Here is a 26,674-nt window from a genome sequence, read left to right as displayed (position 1 = left end):
GTGGTTGCGGTTCTGCACCTCCAGGGGTTGGCAGTGATTCCTTACCTGGACGACCTTCTAGTCAAGGCTTCATCCAGCGCAGACTGTCAGCGGAGTGTCTCGCTCACTCTTGCCACTCTAGCCCAATTCGGGTGGCTTGTCAATCTGCCCAAATCCATTCTGACTCCGACCGAGTCTCACGTACCTAGGGATGCAGTTCGAGACTCTTCCGGCACTTGTGAAGTTGCCCTTGATCAAACCGCAATCCCTCCAATTGGCGGTGCGCTCTCTGCTGAGGTCCCGCCGTTATTCCATCAGGCACCTGATGCAGGTGCTGGGTCAGATGGTAGCGTCAATGGAGGCTGTTCCCTTTGCCCAGTTCAATCTGCATCCTCTGCAGCTGGACATTCTCCGCTGTTGGGACAAGCTGCCTTCCTCCTTGCACAGGTTAGTGGCTCTGTCGCCACAAGCCAGGAGCTCTCTTCAGTGGTGGCTTCGGCCCCTCTCTGTCTCAGGGACGCTCCTTCCTGGCTCTGTCCTGGGTGATTCTCACCACGGATGCCAGTCTATCCGGCTGGGGAGCGGTATGTCTCCACCACCGAGCACAGTCCGTCCGAGTCAGCCCTCTCGATCAATGTGCTGGAAACCAGAGCTGTGCTCCTGGCTCTCCTAGCTTTTCACCACCTATTGGCGGGCAAGCACATCTGAGTCCAGTCAGACAACGCGACAGCGGTTGCCTACATGAATCACCAAGGCGGGACACGCAGCCGCCTGACAATGTTGGAGGTACAACGTATCCTCCAATGGGCGGAGGACTCCAAGTCCACCATATCCGCAGTCCACATCCCAGGCGTGGAAAACTGGGAGGCAGATTATCTCAGCCGTCAAACCGTGGACAGTGGCGAGTGGTCCCTGCATCCGACAGTGTTTCAGTCAATCTGCCGCAAGTGGGGCACTCCGGACGTGGACCTAATGGCATCCCGTCACAACAACAAGGTTCCGATTTACGTGGCTCGCTCCCACGATCCTCAGGCCTTCGCAGCGGACGCTCTGGTTCAAGACTGGTCCCAGTTTCGTCTGTCCTACGTGTTTCCCCCTCTAGCTCTCTTGCCCAGAGTTCTGCGCAAGATCAGAATGGAGGGCCGTCGAGTCATTCTCATTGCCCCGGACTGGCCCAGGCGAGCTTGGTACCCAGACCTGCTTCATCTGTCCGTAGAGGCGCCGTGGCATCTTCCGGACCGTCCAGACCTTCTTTCACAAGGTCCGTTTTTCCGCCAGAATTCTGCGGCTCTCAGATTGACGGCGTGGCTCTTGAGTCCTGGATTTTGACGGCTTCTGGTATCCCACCTGATGTCATCTCCACGATGACTCGGGACTGTAAGTCTTCCTCTGCCAAGATCTATCACAGGACTTGGAAAATTTTCCTGTCCTGGTGTCGTTCTTCTGGCCATTCTCCTTGGCCTTTTTCCTTGCCGACCCTTCTGTCCTTTCTACAGTCCGGTCTGCAGCTGGGACTATCCCTCAACTCGCTTAAGGGACAAGTCTCGGCTCTCAGTGCTGTTCCAGCGGCGTATCGCCCGGCTGGCTCAGGTCCGCACCTTCATGCAAGGTGCGTCTCACATCATTCCGCCTTACCGGCGGCCCTTGGATCCCTGGGACCTCAATTTGGTTCTCACGGCTTTGCAGAAACCCCCCTTTGAACCTCTTAGGGAGGTTTCTTTGTTTCGTCTTTCACAGAAAGTGGTCTTTCTAGTGGCCATAACGTCCCTTAGGAGAGTATCTGATTTAGCTGCGCTCTCTTCGGAGTCCCCTTTTTTGTTTTTTCATCAAGACAAGGTGGTTCTCCGTCCGACTCCGGACTTTCTCCCTAAGGTGGTTTCTCCTTTCCACCTTAACCAGGACATTACCCTACCTTCCTTTTGTCCGGCTCCTGTTCATCGCTTTGAAAAAGCGTTGCATACTTTGGATCTGGTGCGTGCGCTCCGGATCTATGTGTCTCGCACCGCTGTTCTTAGGCGGTGCACCTCTCTTTTTGTGCTAACCACAGGTCGGCGCAAGGGCCTCCCTGCTTCTAAGCCGACCTTAGCCCGTTGGATTAGGTCCACCATTTCGGATGCCTACCTGGGTTCTCAGGTGCCTCTCCCGCCGGGGATCAAGGCACACTCGACCAGAGCTGTCTGTGCCTCTTGGGCTTTTAGGCACCAGGCTACGGCTCAGCAGGTCTGTCAGCCTGCCACTTGGTCTAGTCTGCATACCTTTTCGAAGCACTACCAAGTGCATGCTCATGCTTCGGCAGATGCGAGCTTGGGCAGACTCATCCTTCAGGCGGCTGTCGCCCACTTGTGAAGTTAGGCTCTGCCTACTTCTCAGTTTTTCTGTTTGTTCCCACCCAGGGACTGCTTTGAGACGTCCCAATGTCTGGGTCTCCCATAGGAACGATAGAGAATTTTGTTTACTTACCGTAAATTCTTTTTTCTTATAGTTCCGTATTGGGAGACCCAGCTCCCTCCCTGTTGCCTGTTGGCAATTTTCTTGTTCCGTGTGTTATCACCGGCTGTTGTCAAGACAGTCTCCAGTTGTTCCGGCTCTTGCTCTGTTCTACTTGTGGGTGGCTATTCTCCTTCAGCTTTTGCACTAAACTGGATAGGACTGGCTCTCCAGGGGGTGTATAAGCTCAGAGGGAGGAGCTACACTTTTAAGTGTAGTACTTTGTGTGTCCTCCGGAGGCAGAAGCTAAACACCCATGGTCTGTTTTTTTTTTTTTTCCCTTCTCTCCTTCCATTGGGGGATGCTGGAAGGCTGTGCGTGAACTGGCAGCTGCAATCTGATCAAAGGATGAATGGCTAACCTAAGAAATATTCAGTTGCATAAGGAACAGACAAAGTACACTTAGAATAATGGAAAGGTGAGAAACCTCTCCCTTGGCGTTTGACGTAAGCACTGAAGAGGAAAGTCTAAGGGCAGCTGCAAAGAATAATGTCAATCAGCCGATAGAGCTTACCCAGCCTGACCAAGGAGGATTCAGAGAATGCAGACATTAATCCGGTACTTGGAGTGATGTGTAGAGGCTGGAGGTCACAAAGAACACTGCGTGTGGACATTGTAGAAAATGTCTACTCCATGAGAACAGCATGTAAACGGCTGCACTGAACTTATAGGCTGTGAGAAGTGATGTCCGCAGGAAAGAAGGGTGCAGTTCCAGAAAGCGTGCGGAAAGGCTCGTTGGGTGGAAGGAGACCGGGCATGCCCGATCGGCATGATAGACTGCAGAGCACCTGATGCCCAAAATATTATAGTGCCATTTATTCCATCGTGCGTTACATGTGAAAAAGGAGTATACATAATAAATAAGTACAATAATCATGAATCCTACTAAACGGCCTTATGTCTAGTAGGGTGCGCTCTCCTCCTGTACAAGTCTGAGAAGGAGAACTGTGGGGAGGGGGAGGAGAAATTGGGGGTTCTGGGGTGTTTTGTTTTGTTTTATTTTTAATTGAAAATGACTATTTTATTTATCCATCCTTACATTTTTATTTCATTTCTTTAAAAAAAGTAGTTGTTGATGTATGACTCAGTTTCGGTATTCCCTTGGAATAGGAAACCTTTAATTTTTCTATTTATTTATTTTATTTTTTTTTTTTTTTAGTGTTATAAGAAAGTTCAGAAGGAATACATGGATGATGAGCGAGACAAACACATCTCGATCACGGCATTTTCGGTGCAGGTGTTCACTGTTCCCACTGTGGTATGTAGGTACAGACACTTCCCACCCCCCACTCTCTATACCTAGGTAGATAAAGTTCAATCCTGCACATTTCTAACGTGGGAAATATCTTTTTATGGATATTACAGTCTGAATTGTTTGCTTATACCGTCCAGCTCACTCTCACACAGCGCTCCGAAGCAGGGGAACCAATGCTAGGTGTGGAGACAGGTCTTAAAAGGATAAAAATCTAGCTTCACGGTGTGGGAATAGAATAAATATTTATTTAAAGTCTATACAAAAATTAATATACACATCAATATGAATAGATTAAAAAAGAACGATGCATTTCTTACTAAAACATTTTTAATCCTAACTTTACAAATAAGGCAAGCCGAACTATGAGCTTCGCCTTACACCACAAGGAGTAGTGTAATTTTAAGTGATTAATTCTGCTTGCCTTATTTGTAATGTTATCATGATTAAGTGTTTTTAGTCGAAACACGTCAATCTTGTTCAATCTCTTTAGACAGTAATGTCTATATTTTTACCTTTTTAGATAGACTTTCAATAAATTTAATCTGGATTTTCGTCCTTTCAAGACTTATTCCTTGAATGCAAGATCTGTTAAGTAACTTGAAGTTTGGGAAAGTCTGTTTTTATATTTTAGAAGTATCAACACCATTATCTACTTGGGACAATCACTGTTCTCTCAAAGCATTCTTTAATAAATTTCTTGGAGATCTGCTTTTTGGACTCCTAGTGAGCGGCTGTTTATTTTGTTGGAACCTTTCAACCTACATTCAGTTTCCCTATTTCACCACATGGCGTTTTCCATTGGTGCAAATTTTTGGGCAAGTCCCATTCTGTCGGCTAAGTAGGTGACAAGTGGCCGCTGCACGGGTGCCGGAGAACCGCCTCTTAGCTGCTGGCATCCGCGGTTCTTTAGTTTAGCCGGCCTGACACAACATCATCGTTGACATCGCATGTGATATCGTGCCAGGCTAAATAATCGAAAGAACAGCCATGGATGTCAGGTCAAAGGCAGTACTCTCGCTCCTGTGTATCTGCATCAGACCACTTTTGACTAATGGACTGGGAGTCTTCAATCAGTGATTCCGAACTGTACTTTCCATGTAAATCTTGACTCTGCTTACCCTGCATGGAAAATCAAAATGCCCCTTTTCTGGGTAATTGAAGGGGGTCTGCTCTAATCTCCCTCATAGTAAGTGTTTTTTCGGACCCAGACCAATCTTTGTGAACCTGTCAAGTGCAATATCCACCCAGACCCATGAGCAGTTTTGGTTGCATATTGTTAATCCCTGAGTAGCATAGATAGATCTTTAGAAAAATTATTTCTAAAGATCCTTTATCATATGCTAATGTGGCCAGCGACTAGTCACAAGGGCGTTGCTTCCTCTGGCTAGTTGGCCACTTAGCATATTAGTATGCCCCTCTGGGCATGCTAATGTCAGAGGATAGTTGCACTCACCTCTCTGCTGCCATCATGTCCGCGTTATCGATTTTTGGCTCCATATGCATGACCCCGGACTTTAGGTCATGCGCACTACACGAGTTTGAAGCCAGGACGTCTACACCCTACTTCATAGTGCATAGGACTAAAAGTCTGGGATCTTGCGCCCTGAGCTGGAATCCAGGACTCAGATACAATGGCAGCAGAGAGGTGAGCGTGACCATCCTCTGACACTGCACATTCATTAGCATGTTAGCACACCCACCCACAGGGGCATGCTAAGGGGGCCGACTAGCCAGGAGAAGTACTGCGCTTACCACTAGTCCCTGTGCTCATTAGCATACGATAAAAGATCTTTAGAAATACTTGTTCTAAAGCTTTCTTTATGCTACTAGATACAGGGACTGTTGGGCAGGGATTAGCAATATGTACCCAGAACTGCTCGTGGCTCTGGGTGCATATTGGACATAACAGGTTCACTTTAAAGCTAGTAACTACGCATTGTAGTTGGGAGAAAAAGATGAATAGAATGAACTATACATCGAGGTGTCTTCTTCCAGGCTCGCCTGCTCATTGAAGAACAGAATGTTATCCAAGTCCTCTCGGAGACCCTGTTGGAAGTCCTTCCTGAGTATCTAAATGCAGATCTGAAGTTTAATTTTCAGGGTTACAAGCAAGATAGATTCTGCAGAGTGTACGCCATCCTCTTCGACTTCAAGTAGGTTTTCAAAGCAGTCGGTTGCCTATTATCTTTTGAGGTTGAAAACCAAACATTAAATAATTCCTGTCCTCCCTTGAAGTATTTTTCCAACTTCCTCCGACATTTGTATGGCTTTGTAAATACAGTGCATCTCTTATTCTGGTCTAAGTTACAGCCTGAATTATGGCAATTTGTCACCCCCTGCAGCATCCATAATTCCAACACACTGATGGAGTAAGGTAAAACCCTAATCAAAAGTGTGCGACTAGGTTTCTAAAATAATATCTTAACTTTTTTTTTATAGTTAAAATTCATAGCAGTGTCTCCACAATGAGGGATAGTCTGTTAGAACTGTCAAGGGAGGAATTTGGATGAAGACTGCTTATGGAGTCTTCGTTTGGGATATCCAGAGACTGTGCCGTATTAGCTGTACACCAGTGCTGATATATCAATGTATCAGACAATGAATACATGAGACATGTTCTCCTTGAGCCAGCGTCATCAACTGAACTCATGTATTGAAAAACGCCCAATTATACAGTTTGCATCTCTAACCTTGAAGCTAGAACAAGGGAGTAAGAAGTATTTCACTCCCTATTTTCTCCCAGCACATTGTTTATTGTACATTCTTTGTGTGAAAGCTACTGATAAGACTTTGCAGCTTCACATTTTGGCTTCATTATCTTTGGTTAACTCCTTCATGACTATACAACTTTGAACAGGGAGTATTATAGATCTGTGCAATTGCTGCACACAGACAGATTATTATAAAACTACATCTACATTTTGATTATTTACATACAGATATTCTTATTACGTTTAACCAAACATACTACAGCTCAGACCACCTTCACAGAAATACATGGTCAGTTTGATGCAATGAGTTGCACTGATGACACGGAGTTCCTTTTTGTTTGTCAAGATCAGAAAAATGGTGCAATTTTTGTAGAGACCCAATTAATATAAAGATGGTCAGTACGATCATATGGCACGTAATTGGGTCTATTGTATCAAGCAATGAATTGCATACGGGGAAGAATAAGACTTAAGTGCCCCCTGAAGAAGTTGGGTGAAACGTGCGTCGGGGTGGAGGGATACTAAGATGGCTACTGCCATCACCACTACTGTTTACAGTTACAATCTTAGATGCACTTTTGTTTTGGACATTTTGTGCTAAAGTAGCATCCATAATTCTACTGGCTGTGCTGAAATTTCTATACTCTGTTGATATTAAGAGGTTAGTCTTTATTTCAGGTACTGTTCAGTAGTCTAGGGTTGAAGTAATAAACGTTTTGCAGTGTTAGTACAGCAGAACTAGGAGTTCAGCTCCAGTGTATATAATACAGGATGTAACACTCTGTTCTGTAGAAAATGTCATTTACAAAGCTACCCATATAGTTTTTGTTTCTGCAAACCATTGCAATCTATTTTTGTTCCTACCACAAGGCCCCTTTGTTCTAGAGATCGAGGGTCACTTTACCCTGAAATGTAAATGGTTACATTTAACCTCTTAACGACCCATGACGTACTGGGTACGTCATGGATCGTGTGCCGGTAAGCCCTGCCGCCGGCGATCCGCGCATATATCGGCTGTTATCAACAGCTGACATGTGTGCCTGCTAGCCGCGGGTGGAATCTCTTCCACCCACGGCCATTAACCCCTTACATATCGCTGCCAAAATCTTGGCAGCGATATGTATATGGGCGCCGCCATGAGTCACTTACCCCGTCCCCACCGGAAGTCATGTGACATGATCACGTGACTTTCGGCGGTTGCCATGGTAGCACAGGGTCATGTGATGACTCCTGTAGCTAACATGACTCACTTCCTCTCAATGCCGGAATACAGCCGGCATTGAAAGTGAAGCAGCAAATCTGCAGTTCTCAGCTCTGTAGCTGAGATCTGCAGATATGGCAGAGCGATCGGATTGCTGATCGCTATAGCCCCCTAGGGGGACTAGTAAAATAAAGTGAAAAAAAAAAGTTTTAAAAAATTTAAAAAAAAATAAAAAAACCTAAAAGTTCAAATCACCCCCCTTTCACCCCATTGAAAATTAAAGGGTTAAAAAAATAAAAAATACACACATAATTGGTATCGCCACGTTCAGAAATGCCCGATCTATCAAAATAGAAAATCAATGAATCTGATCAGTAAACGGTGTAGCGGCAAAAAAATTCCAAACGCTAAAATTACGTTTTTTGGTTGCCGCAAATTTTGCGCAAAATGCAATAACAGGCGATCAAAACGTAGCATCTGCGCAAAAATGGTACCGTTAAGCACGTCAGGTCGAGACGCAAAAAATAAGCCATCACTGAGCCTCAGATCCTGAAAAATGAGAACGCTACGGGTTTTGGAAAATGGCGCAAAACATGCGCCATGTTTTTTGGACAAGCTTGTGAATTTTTTTAACCCCTTAGATACAAGTAAACCTATACATGTTTGGTGTCTACAAACTCGCACAGACCTGAGGCATCACATAGATACCTCACTTTTACCATATAGTGAACACGGTGAATAAAATATCCCAAAAACTATTGTACGATCCCACTTTTTTTGCAATTTTTCCGCACTTGGAATTTTTTTGCCGTTTTCCAGTACACTATATGGTAAAACTTATGGTTTCATTTAAAAGTACAACCCGTCCCGCAAAAAACAAGCCCTCATATGGCAAGATTGATGGAAAAATAAAGTTACGCCTCTCGGAAGAAGGGGAGCAAAAACAAAAACGCAAAAACTGAAAGTGCCCGGGGGCTGAAGGGGTTAATAGAATGGTGAAATATAAAGGCTGTTGTTTTTGTTTTTTGTTTTTTTATTCCCCCCCCCCCCCCATGCCATAATGGTTTATTAATGTAGCATCTATTGAAGTTGTTTGTTTTCTATCAATTGTTTTTACCTTTTTTTTTTTTTATTTTCAATTTTTCCTTTTTTTTTAGGTATACTCTCACTAGTAAACCTACTTCATGGACAGATAAACTAAAGGAAAAGTTTCTCGAGGGATTCCATTCTTTCTTGTGTGTTTTGTCATGTATGCAGGTAATATCCACAGCTTTTTGCCAATCAAAGCAAAGCCATGTGACCCTTTCCCCTGTTTAACAATGATGAAATTTTGCGTGTAATCTTGATTCTTAGGTTTAAAACAGTGTGTATGTGTGTCTGTGTCGTATCCAGCACTGTAGTGGTGCTTTAAATGCAAGCCCCTGCCCTCCAGCAATTTTTTTTTAATTTATTTTTATTTTTGCACTCCTCCAGTTCAGCGGTGCAATCTTGTGTTTGTATTTTCTGATTGACCAGAAGTCAGACATTATATCACGAGCTTTATAAAAGTCTATGAAAACCAGAATGATGCTCCCATAGACTTTGTATTGAGTGGTCTCCTTAAAACACTGGAGCAGCCGACAGGTCACAAATCGCTGGAGCAACGCTAGAAATGGTTGAAGACAATGGCAGGTGAGTATAAAATTGGGTCAGGAGACTAAAAATGAAAGCACTACAGCAGTGTCTGGCTTCATTGGAAGAGTGATGCTTAGCTGGAACGTGTTGTGGCATATGATACAGTTGGTGAAAAAGTACACAACCTTTGTTGGCTTAAACATTAGAAAGAAGTATCAAACCTCATCCCCCATAAGTGTGGTAAAGTTGGCACATTTTTCAGACTATCTACATATTTAGCAGGATTAATTACCGGTATTTTGCAAAATTTGGGTTCCATGCAACTTGGTCCAAATGTGCAGACTGCACCTGACTTAAGATATAAAAAGGGAAAATCTCACTATAAAGTTAGTGTTTTTTTAACTTGCCCACAATAATCTAAAATTTGTATTTTGGGATGCAAAAAAGACCTTGCAGCAGGATTTCACCCCTCCAAAAAAATGATTAAATGTGCGTGTCTCTTGCAAAAGGCAAGTCCATCTATACTTTTAACGAACCAGTCCGTTCCTTCATTGCTGAGAAATCTGTTTGAATGTGAACGAAGATTAAGTGCTTTGGTTATGAGGAAGCACTTCCTGAGCCTTGCTCTACCTTTTGTTCTTTGCCCAGGGTCGCCTCCTCCTTGACTAAAGTCTCACAACAAATCTGTCAAGCAAAAGGGGGCATTGGCGGAGGAATGGATTATCTGAGCGTGGGCTTGGGAAGTGCTGCCACATGTCCAAAGCAGTTTAAGAGAAGGTGTTGAGTGTGTAAAAAAAAAAAAAAAATTTAAGTTTGATATTTTCCACTCTTAAACACTAGGGGAGGAACTGCTGAAATCCTACTGTAAAACTAGCTCACATTACAACTGTAGTAAAAGTGGGCAGAATCTGCTCTCCTGTGTGTGATGTCACAGCCCCCTCCCAATCTTGGTGTTTCCAACAGGATAAGAGAATGAAGTCTAGGATCACAGTGCGGAGCCTTTGTTGGTGGCCACAGTGATTCTAATATGTCTAAAGTGTCACGAAGGCCAGCTGCATAATGCGCCACTGTATCCCACACTGCACTTTTCCTATGCCCTGTGGCACACTGTTTCCCTCTGCCCCGCTGGCTGTTTCTTCCCGCACCCCCATATACTGTGCTGGCAGCTGGGATTGGAGGTCTGAGGTGAGAAGTGGTGAGCTGCAGTGTGAGTGGCACTGCACTACAGATTGGATGCCGCAGGCACTCTCCTCAGACCTGCGCCCCTGGTGTGTGTGTGTGTGTGTGTGTGTGTGTGTGTGTGTTCTGCTCTATCTATGCCAGGTATCAAAATGTGAGACCCACATGTGATTATTTCTAATTGATTATTTTTACACTCCACTCCAGGATCCAGACAGCTAGGGTGAGAGCAACCGATCAGACGCTCAGAGGGTGGGCGGGAGAAGCAGTGCATATTCATAAGGTTTAATGAGCGGACCCAGAAGCAGTATGACAGTTGCATGGAAACTCTAAGTACAATTGTCCTGCTTTAATCCCCACTTTGCTACACTTCTGTCCCCCCCCCCCCTCAATATCAGTGTGGCCAAACAGTAACACTGACTTCCAGGAAAGTCTATGTTCGGGGGTCAGTGCATGGAACTTTACCTTTTGCAGTTGGGGTTTGCCCATCACTAATAATAAACACTCCCCATTGTACATCATTTTCCTGTTAAACTGTCAACTTGAGGTTTGTTTGTTTTTAACACCATATGTGCATGACTGACAAATAGACATTTGTTTTCCAGAGCATGGAGCCAATAACGAGAATGATAGGACAGCATGTAGAGAGGGAGGCGGACTGGGAGGCTGCGGTGGCCATGCACATGCAGCTGAAGCATGTCCTGAGATTAATCCAGGAGTGGTGTGCCAGCAATGTAAGAACATTTCCTGGCTTTTTTTTTTTTTTTTTTTTTTTTTTGCTAAACCACCCCACCCCCCCCCCCCACCCCCAAAACTTCCCATGTATTAAATACGTGTTGATTCATAGCTCTTTTCCCTATATATAGATCTAGGCCTTTGACTTGTTTGAATATGTGGAAATCAGAAATGTATAACTGTTCATTGTCCAATGGCTCCGCCCCAGTTGAGGGCACGATCTGCTGAGTGAACACCAGGAGCTGTGGATCACTCATCACTGGACCTGGGGAGGATGTGTAAACCAGTTTTTGTATAGATGCTTTTCCAAAGCCAGAAGATGCCTCTTAAGCTATTATTTTTTTTTTCTTTTCTTTATTTTGCTCCTCCATTATAGGAAGATGTACTGCGGGCAACCTACAAGCATTGTCACCACCGTGTCCTTGAGTGCATTAAACCTGTAACTGCTGAAGAGAAAACTCTAGTACAGATGTGTGGTCATTCCTATTACAGTTACCCCTTTAAGGTGTCGCGGGATCCAGTGAGCATTCATCTGCCCCTGTCTCGGTTGTTGGCAGGTGGGAATCTGGTTTCTTATCGGTGAAGATGGTGCTTTTTATAGAGGAGTCTTGCAGCATAAAAATTAAAATACTATAATGAAAATATTTGAAACGTCAACCTATTTTATATTGTTAACCCCAAAATTCAGAGGTTTGGAACTCATTTTTAACAGGTGATATTTGAGGACTAAAATATTAATGGCTTAGCCAACCTCCAGGACCCTGAGCAATTGCTGGTAGTCTGTGCATGCGGCTGTGCCTGGTGCTGCAGATCAGGACATTAAATTGTTCCATTTGGGACTAATGCACAGATGGGCTATCTGGGACTAATACATTGGTGTTTAAGGCTAGTTTCACACTTGTGTTGAACGGCATCGTTTGCTTTCCGCCGCCTTGAGGAATTACAGTAACCGTTGCAGGAAACCGTTTTATTCCTCATAGACTTCTATTAGCTACGGATAGCAACGGATGGCCTTGCGTTGCATCGGTCAAATGACGCTGAGTTGCATCTGCCTGGCGGATGGAACGCTGCATGTAGCGTTTTTCTGCGCTTGGCGGAGTGTCAAACGCAACCTGCAGGATTCCGTCTGGGTCCGTTGTTTTTATAATGGACGCCTATGGTGGCGGATTCCGTTAGAATCAATCATTTGACGGATTCTGTTAACGCAACACTTTTTACCCATCTGGGCATGCACAACTGTGTAAAGTCAAGAAAAAAAAAATTAACGGATTGCGTTTTTTGGATGATCCGTTGTGCCACTATATGCAACGCATCCGTTGCATCCGTCACACAACGCAATGCAACGGATGCCGTTAAACGCAAGTGTGAAGGTAGCCTAAGGGGGAGGATTCCCAATGATCATCAGGTGAGTCAATGTTGCAGTGCTTGACAAAAATAGGGTTGGCTCCCATGGGAAGACCTATCCCCCTAAATATCAGCAATTAGTATTTTAATTGGAAAAAAGTTCGATTAAACAATAAAGAATACATATATGGCTATTAACAGTTCTCATGATTGTTATTGCAGGTCTGCATTCACAAATGAGTAAAACTGGTCTCCTCACCAGTCTGCCAGAACTCATTCCTCCTGTGAGTATTGCTGGTCTCAGCTGCTGAAAATTTTAAAGGGGTTTTCCACTACTTGATGAGTGGGCACTACCATGCTCGGGTGCTCAGTACTTGTAACTAGTGGTGAGCGGGCACTGCCATGCTCAGGTGCTCTGTACGTGTAGTTAGTGATGAGTGGGCACTACCATGCTCCAGTGCTCTGTACTCGTAACTAGTGGTGCCGCTGTAACTAGTGATGAGCGGGGACTAACGTGCTTGGGTGTTCGTAACTAGTGAGTCATGGTAGTGCCCGCTCATAACAAGCAGCTGGTGCTCGGATGGACGTGAATCATGTACAAAGTATGACGTCGATGTCAATTGGGACTCAACCATTTTTCCAGGAAATCTAGGAAATTGCCAGTACCCAATTTGACTTCCATTAAAGCCAGGAGTCCCGGCTATCCAAGCATCCTACTGCTCATTAGACGTACAGAGCATAGTAGTGATCATTCATTTCTAGTTGTCACCTATCCTCTAACTTATTTTCACCGGGCAACCTCCTTAAAATGTGTCTGAGCCCTTTTAAAGGCTAAGTCTTGAAACTTTGTGTTTTGGCGACTGTATGACTGTTTTGTATATGAAGGTGTGCTAACTCTACTCTGAGGGCAAATTTTGTGGGGCAAAAGGATGAGGCATCTTGGATTTCAACATGCCTGTTCCTGTTCTCATGACAACTTATTCCCTTTTTTTTTTTTTTATTTTTTTTAGAACACAAGTGTGGCCCCCTTAAAACTAAGGCGAAAAACTCACCTCTGGCCAAAAAAACTCATCGAAAGCACATGCGTTTTTGGTGCATTTATACCCCTGCGTTTTTAAATATTGTCAATGGCAAAACTCAGAAAAGTGACATGCTGCTTTTTTTTTTTCTGCAATCAAAACTGCAGGCAAAAAAGAAACGTGCGCACATTCCTTGTGAATTCTAATAGACTTTTCCGGGGAAGGTCATACATGCCGGTTAGGACCACAAACTGCACCCAAAAAAAGCATGCACACAAGCATAATGCTGTTTATCCTGTAATTGATGTTGTTGGTTTTATGCAATGGTGACTGTGTCTATATTTCTCAGGATGACTTCCATGTGGAAATGCTCATTGAAAGTTCTTTGCAATGTTTGGTGTTTACCGGTCAAGTATTTGCTGAGATGTGGAAGAGAAACGGCCTTTCAATCGTCAGCCAGGTATACAAGAGATCGAATGCGTCATTCATAATCTAATTACTAATTACTCTAAAGTGGTAGCCATAACTTAAAATGGGGTACAGAGCTTCCTAGAAAAATTCCTGTCAGGGCGTGTGCGACCTTGTTAAATTTTAGATGGGCCTATATTGCGACAGCCACCCACACTGCGTCTCTCAGAATACAGATATTTATCATTGATATACAATTAGCCATCGTGCAACCCAACGTTAAGCCAGCGATATGCCCACAATTAAATATTACTAACAATTTTCCCATGACCGATAAATATACAATTTAACTTGGCCCCAATCCATTACTACCCTGTGTCCTATTTCCCCCAACCCCACCAATTCGTTACAATTACGTCGGCTTTCCCACTTCCACCACACCCACATCTTAGTCTCTCATCAGACAATTCCCGATGGTACCTTTTCTGGCCGGTACCTGCTAATCAAAGCAGCTGTGGTGATGTCGTGAGTCTTAAAGGCGCCAGGTAGGAAGCAGAGGAGAACACCTTCCTGCAGCTACCCTCTTCACTATGTGTTCTGCCAATGGTGGTGAAAGACCATAATGAGAACAGTCTGGGTCCTCCTACAGCCTCATCCTAATCAGTTCCTGGCTGTGGGCCTTAAGATATTTATTATAGCGCCATTTATTCCATGGTGGTTTACATGTGAAAGGGGTATACGTAATAAGGATAAGTACAATAATCATAAACAATACAAGGTACAGGAGGAGAAATGTCACTGCCCGCAAGGACAGTGTCTACAAGGGATGGGGAGGATACAATAGGTTAGGGTAGAGCTGGTTGTGCGTCGCTATATCAGACTGAGGGTTACGGCAGGTTGTAGGCTTGTTGGTAGAGGTGGGTCTTCAGGTTCCTTTTGAAGCTTGTCAAGGTAGGCGAGAGTCTATGTTGTGGCAGAGCATTCCAGAGTATGGGGGAGGCACGGGAGAAATCTTGGATGCGATGGTGGGAAGAGGAGATGGGGGGGCGGGGAGAGTAGAGAGATCTTGTGAGGGTCGGAGGTTACGTGCAGGTAAATACCGGAAGACTAGGTCACAGATGTACGGAGGAGACAGGTTGTGGATGTATTTGTAGGTCATTCGGCAATGGGAAGACAGTGAAGGGGTTGGCAGACAGGAGGGGTCGGAATAGCGGGTGGGGGGGCATGTTTTTTTAGTCAGGCAGCATAGTTTAGTATGGATTGTAGGGGTCAGAGACTTTTAAAAGGGAGGCCACAGCGCAGGGGGTTGCAATAATCTAGGTGGGAGATAAGGGCATGTACTAGGGGTTTTGCAGCTTCTTGGGAAAGGAATGTACGGATACGGGAAATATTTTTGAGTTGAAAAGGGCTTGGATGTGTGGCTTGAAAGAGAGATCAGAGTCTAGCGTTACTCCCAGACAGCGAGCACGTGGGACTGGGGGAAAATGAGCAGCCATTGACATTGATGGATAGATCAGGTGGGGGTTTGAGAGAGGAGGAGGAAAGATAAATTCTGTTTTGTCCATGTTCAGTGTTAAAAATAAAGCTGAGAAAAAGAATGAAATGGCAGACATTGTGGGATTCTGGTTAGTAGGGAGGTGATATAAAGTCCAGAGAGGTAGTTCTGCGTATCAGCGTAGAAGTGATGCTGAAAGCCATGAGACTCTGAGCTGTCCCAGGCCGAAGGTGAAGATGAACAGCAGGGGTCCTAGAACTGAACTTTGGGGGACACAACAGATATTGGGTGAGATGAGTAAGTGGTGTGAGAGTGGGAGATACTGAAAGTTCGGTTAAGTGAGGAGATCCAGGATTGACCCAGTCAGATGCCCAGAGCTGATAGGACTTGTAGAAGGGAATGATCCACTGTGTCATTGGCAGATGACAGATCCAGGAGGAGGACGACAGAGTATTGTCACTTGGCTTTGGCAGTTAGAAGGCCATTAATGATTTTAGTTAGGGCAGTTTCAGTGGAATGATGTGGTCGGAAGCCAGATTGTAAACAGTCAGAGGGAGCAGGAGGAGAGGTGTGAGGACAGTTTAAGATGGACATGCTAAGGAAGGGTCAAGGGAGGGCTTTTTGAGGATGGGTGTGATGGAGGCATGTTTAAAGCATGAAGGGAATACACCAGTTAGTGATGGGTTGAAGAGATGGGTTAGGGTTGGGATGAAGACTGGTGAGATTGAGGATGAGGTGGGATGGGAGTGGATCAAGCAGGCAGGTTGAGATGTGATCTGGAGAGTAGAGTGGAAAGATTATATTCTGTCATGGTGAAGCTGGATTTGGAGTAAGAAGGCTGAGTAGTTGTGAGGAGGGGCTGTGGTGGTTGTTGGCCAAAGCAAATCTTCTGCTTGAAGAAAGAGGCAAAGTCTTCAGCTGAGATGAGGAGAGGGAGGTGGTGTTGGTGGACGGAGGAGAGTGTTGAAAGTGTTGAATAACTGTTTAGGATTGTGAGAGATGAGAAATGAAGGGAATTTTGTTTACTTACCGTAAATTCCTTTTCTTCTAGCTCCAATTGGGAGACCCAGACAGTGGGTGTATAGCTACTGCCTCTGGAGGCCGCACAAAGAACTACACTTAAAAGTGTAAGGCCCCTCCCCTTCTGGCTATACACCCTCCCGTAGGAGTACGGATTCCTCAGTTTTAGTACCAAAGCAAGAAGGAGGAAAGCCAATAACAGTTTCAAAAACAAATTCAATCCGATAACAAGATCGGAGAACTTAAGAAACAACATGAACAACATGTGCACCCGAAAAACGAAACCCTAAGAACAAATAGGGCGGGTGCTGGGTCTCCCAATTGGAGCTAGAAGAAAAGGAATTTACGGTAAGTAAACAAAATTCCCTTCTTCTTTTTCGCTCCTAATTGGGAGACCCAGACAGTGGGACGTCCAAAAGCAGTCCCTGGGTGGGTAAAAAGATACCACATGAACGGGCTGTCAGACAGCCCTTTCCTACAGGTGGGCCACCGCCGCCTGAAGGACCTGTCTACCTAGGCTGGCATCTGCCGAAGCGTAGGTATGCACTTGATAGTGTTTGGTAAACGTGTGCAGACTCGACCAGGTAGCCGCCTGGCACACCTGCTGAGCCGTAGCCTGATGCCGCAATGCCCAGGACGCACCCACGGCTCTGGTAGAATGGGCCTTCAGTCCAGATGGAATCGGAAGCCCAGCAGAACGGTATGTGTGAAGAATTGGTTCCTTGATCCACCGCGCTAGGGTGGATTTGGAAGCTTGCGATCCCTTATGCTGACCAGCGACTAGGACAAAGAGCGCATCAGAACGGCGTAGAGACGCCGTGCGAGAAATGTAAATCCTGAGTGCTCTCACCAGGTCCAACAGATGTAAACCTTTTTCAAATTAATGAACTGGATGCGGACACAAAGATGGCAAAGTGATATCCTGATTGAGATGAAAGGAAGAAACCACCTTGGGAGAAAACTCTGGAATTGGACGCAGTACTACCTTGTCTTGGTGAAACACCAGGAAGGGAGATTTGCAAGATAACGCCGCTAGCTCGGACACTCTTCGAAGAGACGTGACCGCCACAAGAAAAACTACTTTTTGTGAAAGCCGAGAAAGGGAAACCTCTTTCAAAGGCTCGAAAGGCGGCTTCTGGAGAGCAATGAGAACCTTGTTTAGATCCCAGGGTTCCAATGGCCGTCTGTAAGGAGGCACGATATGACAAACTCCTTGGAGAAACGTGCGTACTTTAGAAAGCCGTGCCAAGCGCTTCTGAAAGAATACGGATAGCGCGGAGACTTGACCCTTAAGAGAGCTAAGCGACAAACCTTTTTCCAACCCAGACTGCAGGAAAGAAAGAAAAATTGGCAATGCAAATGGCCAGGGAGAAAACCCCTGAGCCAAGCACCAAGCTAAGAATATCTTCCACGTCCTGTGATAGATCTTAGCTGAGGATGGTTTTCTAGCCTGTCTCATTGTGGCAACAACTTCATGAGATAAACCTGAGGCCGCTAGGATCCAGGACTCAATGGCCACACAGTCAGGTTCAGGGCCGCAGAATTCAGATGGAAAAACGGCCCTTGAGACAGCAAATCTGGACGGTCTGGTAGTGCCCACGGTTGGCCTACCGTGAGATGCCACAGATCCGGGTACCACGACCTTCTTGGCCAGTCTGGAGCGACGAGAATGGCTCGATGGCAGTCGGACCTGATTTTCCGGAGAACTCTGGGTAACAATGCTAGAGGTGGGAACACATAGGGGAGTCGGAATTGCGACCAATCCTGAACCAAGGCGTCTGCCGCCAGCGCTCGGTGATCGTGAGACCGTGCCATGAAAACTGGGACCTTGTTGTTGTGCCGTGACGCCATCAGATCGACGTCCGGCGTCCCCCAGCGGCAACAGATCTGCTGAAACACGTCCGGGTGAAGGGACCATTCTCCTGCGTCCATGCCCTGGCGACTGAGAAAGTCTGCTTCCCAGTTTTCCACGCCTGGGATGTGAACTGCGGATATGGTGGACGCTTTGCTTTCCACCCACGTCAAAATCCGCCGGACTTCCTGAAAGGCTTGGCGACTGCGTGTTCCCCCTTGGTGGTTGATGTACGCCACCGCCGTGGAATTGTCCGACTGAATCCGAATCTGCTTGCCTTCCAGCCATTGTTGGAAGGCTCGCAGAGCAAGATAGACTGCTCTGATTTCCAGAACATTGATCTGCAGGGTGGACTCTTCCTGAGTCCACGTCCCCTGAGCCCTGTGGTGGAGAAACACCGCTCCCCACCCTGATAGGCTCGCATCCGTCGTGACCACTGCCCAGGATGGGGGTAGGAACGACTTTCCCTGTGACAATGAGGTGGGGAGAAGCCACCAACGCAGAGAGTCCTTGGCAGTCTGAGAGAGGGAGACAGTCCTGTCGAGGGACGTCGATTTCCCATCCCATTGGCGTAGAATGTCCCATTGTAGAGGGCGCAGATGAAACTGCGCGAACGGGACCGCCTCCATTGCTGCTACCATCTTTCCTAGGAAATGCATGAGGCGCCTCAGTGAGTGCGACTGGCTCTGAAGGAGAGATTGCACTCCTGTCCGTAGCGAACACTGCTTGTCCAGTGGAAGCTTCACTATCGCTGAGAGAGTATGAAACTCCATGCCAAGATAAGTCAGAGATTGGGTCGGGGTTAGATGAGACTTTGGAAAGTTGATAATCCACCCGAAACTCTGGAGAGTGTCTAGTGCCACCTTCAGACTGTGTTGGCATGCCTCTTGAGAGGGTGCCTTTATAAGCAGGTCGTCTAGATACGGGATGACCGAGTGACCTTGCGAGTGCAGAACAGCTACTACTGCTGCCATGACCTTGGTGAAGACCCGGGGGGCTGTTGCCAGACCGAAAGGTAACGCTACGAACTGCAGGTGTTCGTCGTGTATGACGAAGCGTAGGAAACGCTGATGCTCTGGCGCAATCGGCACGTGGAGATACGCATCTTTGATATCTATTGATGCTAGAAAATCTCCTTGAGACATTGAGGCTATGACGGAGCGTAGGGATTCCATCCGGAACCTCCTGACTTTTACGTGTCTGTTGAGCAACTTTAGATCCAGGACGGGTCGATACGATCCGTCCTTTTTTGGGACCACAAACAGATTGGAGTAAAAACCGTGACCTTGTTCCTGAAGAGGGACGGAGGTCACCACTCCTTCCGCCTTTAGAGCGGCCACCGCCTGCAACAGAGCATCGGCTCGGTCTGGTGGTGGAGAAGTTCTGAAGAAACGAGTTGGCGGACGAGAACTGAACTCTATCCTGTACCCGTGAGACAGAATATCCCTCACCCAACGGTCTTTGACGCGTGACAGCCAAATGTCGCCAAAGTGGGAAAGCCTCCCACCGACCGAGGGTGTGGGAATCGGAGACTGCAAGTCAGGAGGACGCCGTCTTGGCAACGGTTCCTCCGGCTGTCCTTTTTGGGCGTGACTGAGACCTCCAAGAATCTGAGCGTCTCTGGTCTTTTTGAGTCTTTTTTGACGAGGCGAATTGGGACCTGCCCGGTCCTCGAAAGGACCGATAACCAGACTGACCCTTCCTCTGTTGGGGTTTGTTTTGTCTGTGTTGCGGTAAGGATGAGTCCTTACCCTTGGAGTGTTTGATGATTTCATCCAAACGCTCTCCAAACAATCGGTCACGAGAAAAAGGCAAATTGGTTAAGCACTTCTTGGAATGAGAATCTGCCTTCCAATGTCTCAACCACAGGGCCCTACGCAAAACAACGGAGTTGGCTGACGCCACTGCCGTGCGGCTTGTAGCGTCAAGAACAGCATTAATCGCGTACGACGCGAATGCCGCCATTTGCGAGGTCAATGGTGCTACCTGCGGGGCAAATGCACGTGTGACTGAGTCGACTTGCACAAGCCCGGCTGAGATAGCTTGGAGTGCCCATACGGCAGCAAAAGATGGCGCTAACGACGCTCCAATCGCTTCATAGATGGATTTCAGCCAGAGCTCCATCTGCCTGTCAGTGGCATCTTTAAGTGCCGCTCCATCTTCAACTGCAACCAAGGATCTAGCTGCAAGCCTGGAAATTGGAGGATCCACTTTTGGACACTGGGTCCAACCCTTGACCACCTCAGGGGGAAAAGGATAGCGTGTATCTTTAAGCCGTTTAGAAAAACGCCTTTCCGGATAAGCGTGGGGTTTCTGGATTGCGTCTCTAAAGTCAGCGTGGTCCAGAAAAGTGCTTAATGTACGCTTAGGATATCTGAAATGGATTCTCTCGTGCTGCGAAGCTGACTCCTCTACAAGAGGAGCTGGTGGGGATATATTTAACATCTTATTGATGGACGCTATAAGATCATTAACTATGGCGTCACCATCTGGTGTATCTAGATTGAGAGCGGTCCCAGGATCAGAATCCTGATCAGTTACGTCCGCCTCATCCCCCATAGATTCATCTCGCTGGGATCCTGACCATTGAGATGAATGTGAAGGCCCCTCATAGCGAGCCCGCTTAGGTTGCCTGGGGCCATCGTCCGAGTCAGAGTCTTCACCCTGAGGTGTATGTGCCCGTCCCGGAGCTTGGAGGTAATTCAGCTGAGGGGGACCAGGGGGCAATGATTGCACAGTGTCCGTGGCCTGAAGTACAGGCCTAGCTCGCAATGTGTCAAGAATTTGTGACATAGTGAGAGACATTCTGTCAGCAAAAGCTGTAAACTCAGTTCCTGTCACCTGGACAGCGTTCACAGGTGGTACACCCTGGGTCACGTCCAGCAGAGGTCCCGACTGTGCAAGTGCCGCAGGGGCCGAGCACTGCACACAATGGGGGTCAGTGGAGCCTGCCGGTAGAAAAGTCCCACATGCGGTACAGGAAGCATATAATGTCTGTGCCTTGGCACCCTTGCGTTTTGTGGACGACATGCTGTTGGCTCTCTGCAATGTGAGAGAGTCTATAGCCAAAGGGCGACCAGCGCTATGCAGTACAAAGTATTTTAGCAGGAACAAAATACTAAGATTACTACTGGCACAAGAGGGGGTGAGCCCTGAGGGCTGCTTACCGCCCGCTGAATAGCGGGTAAGAGGCGCAGAATTCCTTGTCTGGGTCTCCCCGGCTCCCCTCTGCAGCTCAGCGTGTCAGCAGGAATGGCTGCCGGCGTCTGTGGAGAGGGGCGGTCCGTGGGAGTTCCCAAACAAAAGTGCGGGAAACAGTGTCCCCTCTGTGCCTATTGTGAGGGCTGGAGTATGTAAAAACGACTCCAGCCCTCAGCGCTGATGCACTGACCAGCGTCCCGCCCCTCTCCTGACTGGCAGGTCTGGGGGCGGGAACGAACGGAACCAGGCCGCAAAAGCCGGGGACTCGAGTTATCAGCGCGGCCGCCGTAAAAGCGCGGCCCGCGCTGAAGTCCCCGGCGCACCACAAGTGCCAGCCGCGCCGCAGTCCCAGCGGCCGGCGCGACCGTTTCCCAAAAGTGTGCCTGCTTCAGCGAAGCTGAATGAGGCCATGGCACAAGCGCCGCAGCGCTGATGTCCCCGGCGCACTACAACACCCAGCATGCTGCGGTGTGAGCGCGAAATGCACGGGGACACAGAGTACCTTGAGGAAGCAGGGCCATGTCCCTGATGTACTCCGCTCCATCCAGCATCTTCTCCAGGGGCTGTAGATGGAGCACGGTCTCAGTGCCTGGAGACCAGTAAATCCCACTTCACCCAGAGCCCTGTAAAAAGGGATGGGGAAGGAATCAGCATGTGGGCTCCAGCCGCCGTACCCGCAATGGGTACCTCAACCTTACAAACACCTCCGACATACAGTGGGGTGAGAAGGGAGCATGCTGGGAGCCCTGTATGGGCCCTCTTTTCTTCCATCCGACATAGTCAGCAGCTGCTGCTGACTAAAAACAATGGAGCTATGCGTGCGTGTCTGACCTCCTTCGCACAAAGCTAAAACTGAGGAATCCGTACTCCTACGGGAGGGTGTATAGCCAGAAGGGGAGGGGCCTTACACTTTTAAGTGTAGTTCTTTGTGCGGCCTCCAGAGGCAGTAGCTATACACCCACTGTCTGGGTCTCCCAATTAGGAGCGAAAAAGAAAGGTTAGTTTTGCTGCTATGAGTGCAGACTTGAAAGTGGTGAGGGCCTGTTTGTATGTGACAACTCGCTTGGCGGAATTAGTCCTCTTCCATCTGTGCTCAGCGATTCTGGAAGCCCGTATCAATTCTTGCTCGATTGTGTGTTTTTATATGCGGGTAAAGAGATGGCTTTTGTGGCCTGAGACACTTGCTCAGTTGAGGTTCCTGCCTACTATATGACCCGCCCCAGGGCCGTGGGGTACTCTGTTCCGGGTGTTGGTTAATGGGGTTATGTCACGGGGGCCTGTGCTTGGTTCCGTGGCCCTGGTGGTCGCTGAAAGTCAATAAATAATAATAAAAATAAAAAATAAATTAAATAAAATAAATAAATAAAAAAAAAATAATAAAGAAAAATAAATAAATGTATTTCGTGACGCCACCTACGGTTCCAGTATGGTTACTGGGGCTGCAGGTCAGACCTCTGGGGTGATGGTTAGGCAGCCAGTTGTTTACGCTTCCCGTAGGTGAAGCAGGGTCCCCAGGGCAGTTTTAGTAGTACACAGATATGGCGGTTTTTCTTCACAGCCTTTTCAACTGTCACTTTAGTGCAGCAGCCTATGGCTCTTCAGATGAAGAAATCAAGTGCGTCACACCAATTCATTAACTCTGACCAGGTTTTACTTGCAGGTGTTAAAAAGGGCTTCAGTTTCTGATGTTATAGTTTTTGGGTAATCTGGGAACAGTTCAGGATCTCTGCACTAGGTTAGTTGTGTGGCCTCCCTGCTGCGCTGTGTCTCTCCTTGGTCCTAGGCTACCTGTAGCTATACCATGCCCCTCTCACTGTCTTCACCTGTATGGCAGGCGGCGGGGAGCTTCTCTAAGGGGCACTGCTGTACTCACTGCGATCCCTAAGCTCTGTGTAGCGGCTTTGCCTTCAGGTGCTGCTGCGGCCAGGAGATCTGCAGTCTCCCTGGCCTCCGGCCTTTATTGCTGGGCAGATTAGATCCCTCACAATCTCAGACGCCGGTGTCCGATAATCAGCGCTGTTCCTTGGGGTTGAACCGGTCTGGCTCCACCTCCCCGGTCTCTCCTCTTTTGCCTCACTCTTGATCCCTCAGGCGGTCACACAGTTACTTGTGCGGGCTAGCACTGCCCTCTCCATTTTGATGTCTCCCCTCACTCTCTGCTCGCACAGTCTCCTTTTCTCCAACTGTCAACTGTCTCTCTGACTCCGCCTCCAAAGCTGGCTTTAAAGGGGACCTCACCTGAACTCGACTTGTAGAGCTCCCCCTCCAGGCTTGGAGTGGATATGTTGTATGTGGGATTACCTGATGTGGAGATCCTTCCCTGCCCAGGTACAGGTATATTTGTGGCAACTGAACCCTGGGGTGCCACATATACAGTGTTTGAGAGCGTTCTTGACCTTTGATCACATCAATAAGTATATAGCCTTTGCAACAACAGAAATAACAGGCATTTAATCTGTTTACTTATCCAGACATCTGAGAGCCATAACATAGCTCCAGTAGTTACTTCTCCTTCCAATTCATTCCTTACATCTTATTTATAGCCTTAGAAAATGCAAAATGAGGCTGACTTTACCCTATAGAAATCTGTATCTAGCTGAACCAAAGTACTGTAAAGGTCCGCGCCACTTTCTGTAGCATCTTTTGTGTATGTTGGGAAGTGACAAATGCCTAAACCTTCCCATGTCCCATTGATCGTCACTATATTAAAACTCCCATTTATAAGATTCATATTGCATTAGTGCTTAAAGTCCTTCTTACTATATACTTTTTTTTTAATTTTTATTTCCATATAGGTGTTCTACTATAAAGATGTCAAATGCCGAGAGGAGATGTTTGATAAAGACATTGTGATGTTACAGGTATTTACTAATAATCGAAAGTTATTTTCCCTAGATTTGCTATATAGGTGTATCTTTGTGCACAGCGAAACAATTGCGGCATAAAAAATAAATCCGGTACTTTGACAGGTTTTAGACCTGGTTTCAGCTCTCTAGGACCTACTGCTCTTGATATATTCACAAAAAAATAGGATCCAAAAGCAAAAATTAGTTTTTAGGCAAATGAATGGAGCACTGTGCCCTAAATGTGTCACATAGATAAATTAGGCATTCGGAAAGAATCACTCCTGTTGCAGAAAGCATTTCTCAGCAGACTCTGGTCCATCTCCAGGAGGACCAGATGTCTCAGACAAGCAGTAGAGACTCCCCGGCAAACCCAACACTTTCTCCATTGGACCAAATGCATCTCAGACATGCAGTAGGGACTCGCTAGCCAACCCAACACTGTAGCCAGGCTAACCAGGTGTATCACAGACAAGTAGCAGAAGCTCACCAGCGAACCCCACACTAGCCAGGCTGACCAGATGTGTCACCAGATCAGCGACACGGTCTACCAAACTCAACACTACCTCCCAGGCTGATCAGATGCGCAGCAGAGTCCCCAGCAAACCCAGCACAGTCTCTTGGCTGACCGGAGGCATCCTCCTTGGCTTCAAGAGATATTAGAGTGGCTGTATAAACAACTTTTGCAAACAATATATTTTTTTTCTTTATCGTTCCTATGGGAGACCCAGACCATGGGTGTATAGCTACTGCCTCCGGAGGACACACAAAGTTACTACACTCAAAACGTGTAGCTCCTCCCTCCTAGCATATACACCCCCTGCTAGCCAGACCTAGCCAGTTTCATGCTTTGTGTCAGGAGGATCACACACACACATGCATCCTTTTTTGATTTTTCATTTTTTCTAAAGATTTGGAAGAAAAGCGGGTCCACTGGACCCCCGGCATGTCCCTTCACACCCCCCTGGCGGGGTGCTGTTAAGGTTGACTTCAGGGCAGAAATCCCTTCATGCCGCGCTCCTTCACCATCCCTTAGGGGCTCTGGCTTGAAGTTAGAGCCAACACGGTTCTCACTGCTTTGCAGGAGACCGGCCTCCATCCGCAGCCCTTTGGCAGGACCCTGCTGGACGGAGCACTGGACCCCCACCCCACCAGGGACTGGACCCTGCGTCTCAAAGCTAAGTATAGAGACGTTATTTAAGGGTCCTTCTGCAATGTGGGGCACTTTTATTGGTGGGACAGTGATTTTCTTTGATAACGCTGCTTTTTAATGTGTTTCCGGCCGGTTCCACAGTTTTTACTGAGAACCGCGCCGATGATGCCTGATTGTCGGCCGCGTGCATAACTCTAGGCCCCGGCTTCAGCCGCGGCCTAGTTTCGTTTTGTTCCCCTGCATGTCAGTCATGCAGGGGGACACTGCAGCGCCGCCCGCCGGCCGCCCTGCACAGGGGGGGACACTCCTTGTTGAGGAGATGATTCCCTCCCCTGTACATCTCCTTATCCCTCCGTTCCCGCTCCTGGGTTAACCCCCGCCCCCACCCTCACTCTGGCGCCATTTTCTCAGCGTTCTTAGTACGCTGATCGGCGCTGGCTGCTCTGCAGTGCAGAGGGAGTGGATATCTGGCTGGGGGTCCAGGCTTGGAACCCGGGGGGGCACTCACAATAGTGGCCTGATAAGTCACAACCTCTGGTTGTGCACTCTTATACACTATCAGGGCATTCTGAAGGGGTTAATTCTTTATTACAGAACCTCTTCCTCAGCAGCATGTCTCACTAGGAGCAAAGCTCCAAGGCTGTAATATTGCCTGAACCGGCATAGATCATACTGTAATGGTTCTTATGTAGTGGTGCCTCAGCCTGGAGTCTTCCCCAGGCTGAACCCCTGTCTTGGGTATTCTAGACAGAGCCCCCCACCTCTGCAGCAGGTCTCACAGAGCGAGGCTGCAGGCTGTTTTTATTATCCACTGCTGGTAGTCTCGTACGGCTGTACCGAGCTCCTAACCACTGTGGCCCCTCAGCTTGGGGGCTCATTCATGGTCCCCCCAGCTGCTCCGGGTTCGGTGGCTGACCCCTGGGGGAATCTTTTTTCCAGGGGTCGGCTGTCCCGGCATCTGCTGAGCATGCAGCCCCCTTCTCAGGGCGTTTTCTGTTTGCTCAGCAAAGCTCACAGACCCCGTCCTCCTGACAGGGAGACGCAGGGTCCCCTGTCCTCCCCGTCCCACAGCTCCGATACGAGCTGACTCACTGGACGAGGAGGATGTCTCTACCAGGGGCTCGGACGCTACTTTAGGTACTTTGATCCGTCCGTAGGTGACGCGGATACGGATGATT

General features: G+C 47.5%; 1 protein-coding gene across 2 annotated transcripts in view; it reads left to right on the top strand.

Annotated features, from left to right (window-relative positions):
• UBR1 (ubiquitin protein ligase E3 component n-recognin 1) overlaps positions 1-26,674 on the top strand; it is a 311,682-nt gene that overhangs the window by 108,485 nt on the left and 176,523 nt on the right. For both annotated transcript variants that reach the window (XR_012727818.1, XM_075331219.1), the window contains exons 11-18: positions 3,626-3,724; positions 5,717-5,874; positions 8,791-8,890; positions 11,032-11,160; positions 11,538-11,718; positions 12,728-12,789; positions 13,874-13,984; positions 24,296-24,361. Coding sequence is in view for 1 of the 2 variants with exons in the window: in XM_075331219.1 (XP_075187334.1) it covers positions 3,626-3,724; positions 5,717-5,874; positions 8,791-8,890; positions 11,032-11,160; positions 11,538-11,718; positions 12,728-12,789; positions 13,874-13,984; positions 24,296-24,361 (906 nt within the window). In the remaining variant the exon portion in view is untranslated. The remainder of the gene's footprint in view (positions 1-3,625; positions 3,725-5,716; positions 5,875-8,790; positions 8,891-11,031; positions 11,161-11,537; positions 11,719-12,727; positions 12,790-13,873; positions 13,985-24,295; positions 24,362-26,674) is intronic.

The sequence above is a fragment of the Anomaloglossus baeobatrachus genome, chromosome 12 (assembly GCF_048569485.1).
Source record: "Anomaloglossus baeobatrachus isolate aAnoBae1 chromosome 12, aAnoBae1.hap1, whole genome shotgun sequence".
Classification (NCBI taxonomy): Eukaryota; Metazoa; Chordata; class Amphibia; order Anura; family Aromobatidae; genus Anomaloglossus; species Anomaloglossus baeobatrachus.
This window is presented reverse-complemented; position numbering and strand designations above follow the sequence as displayed.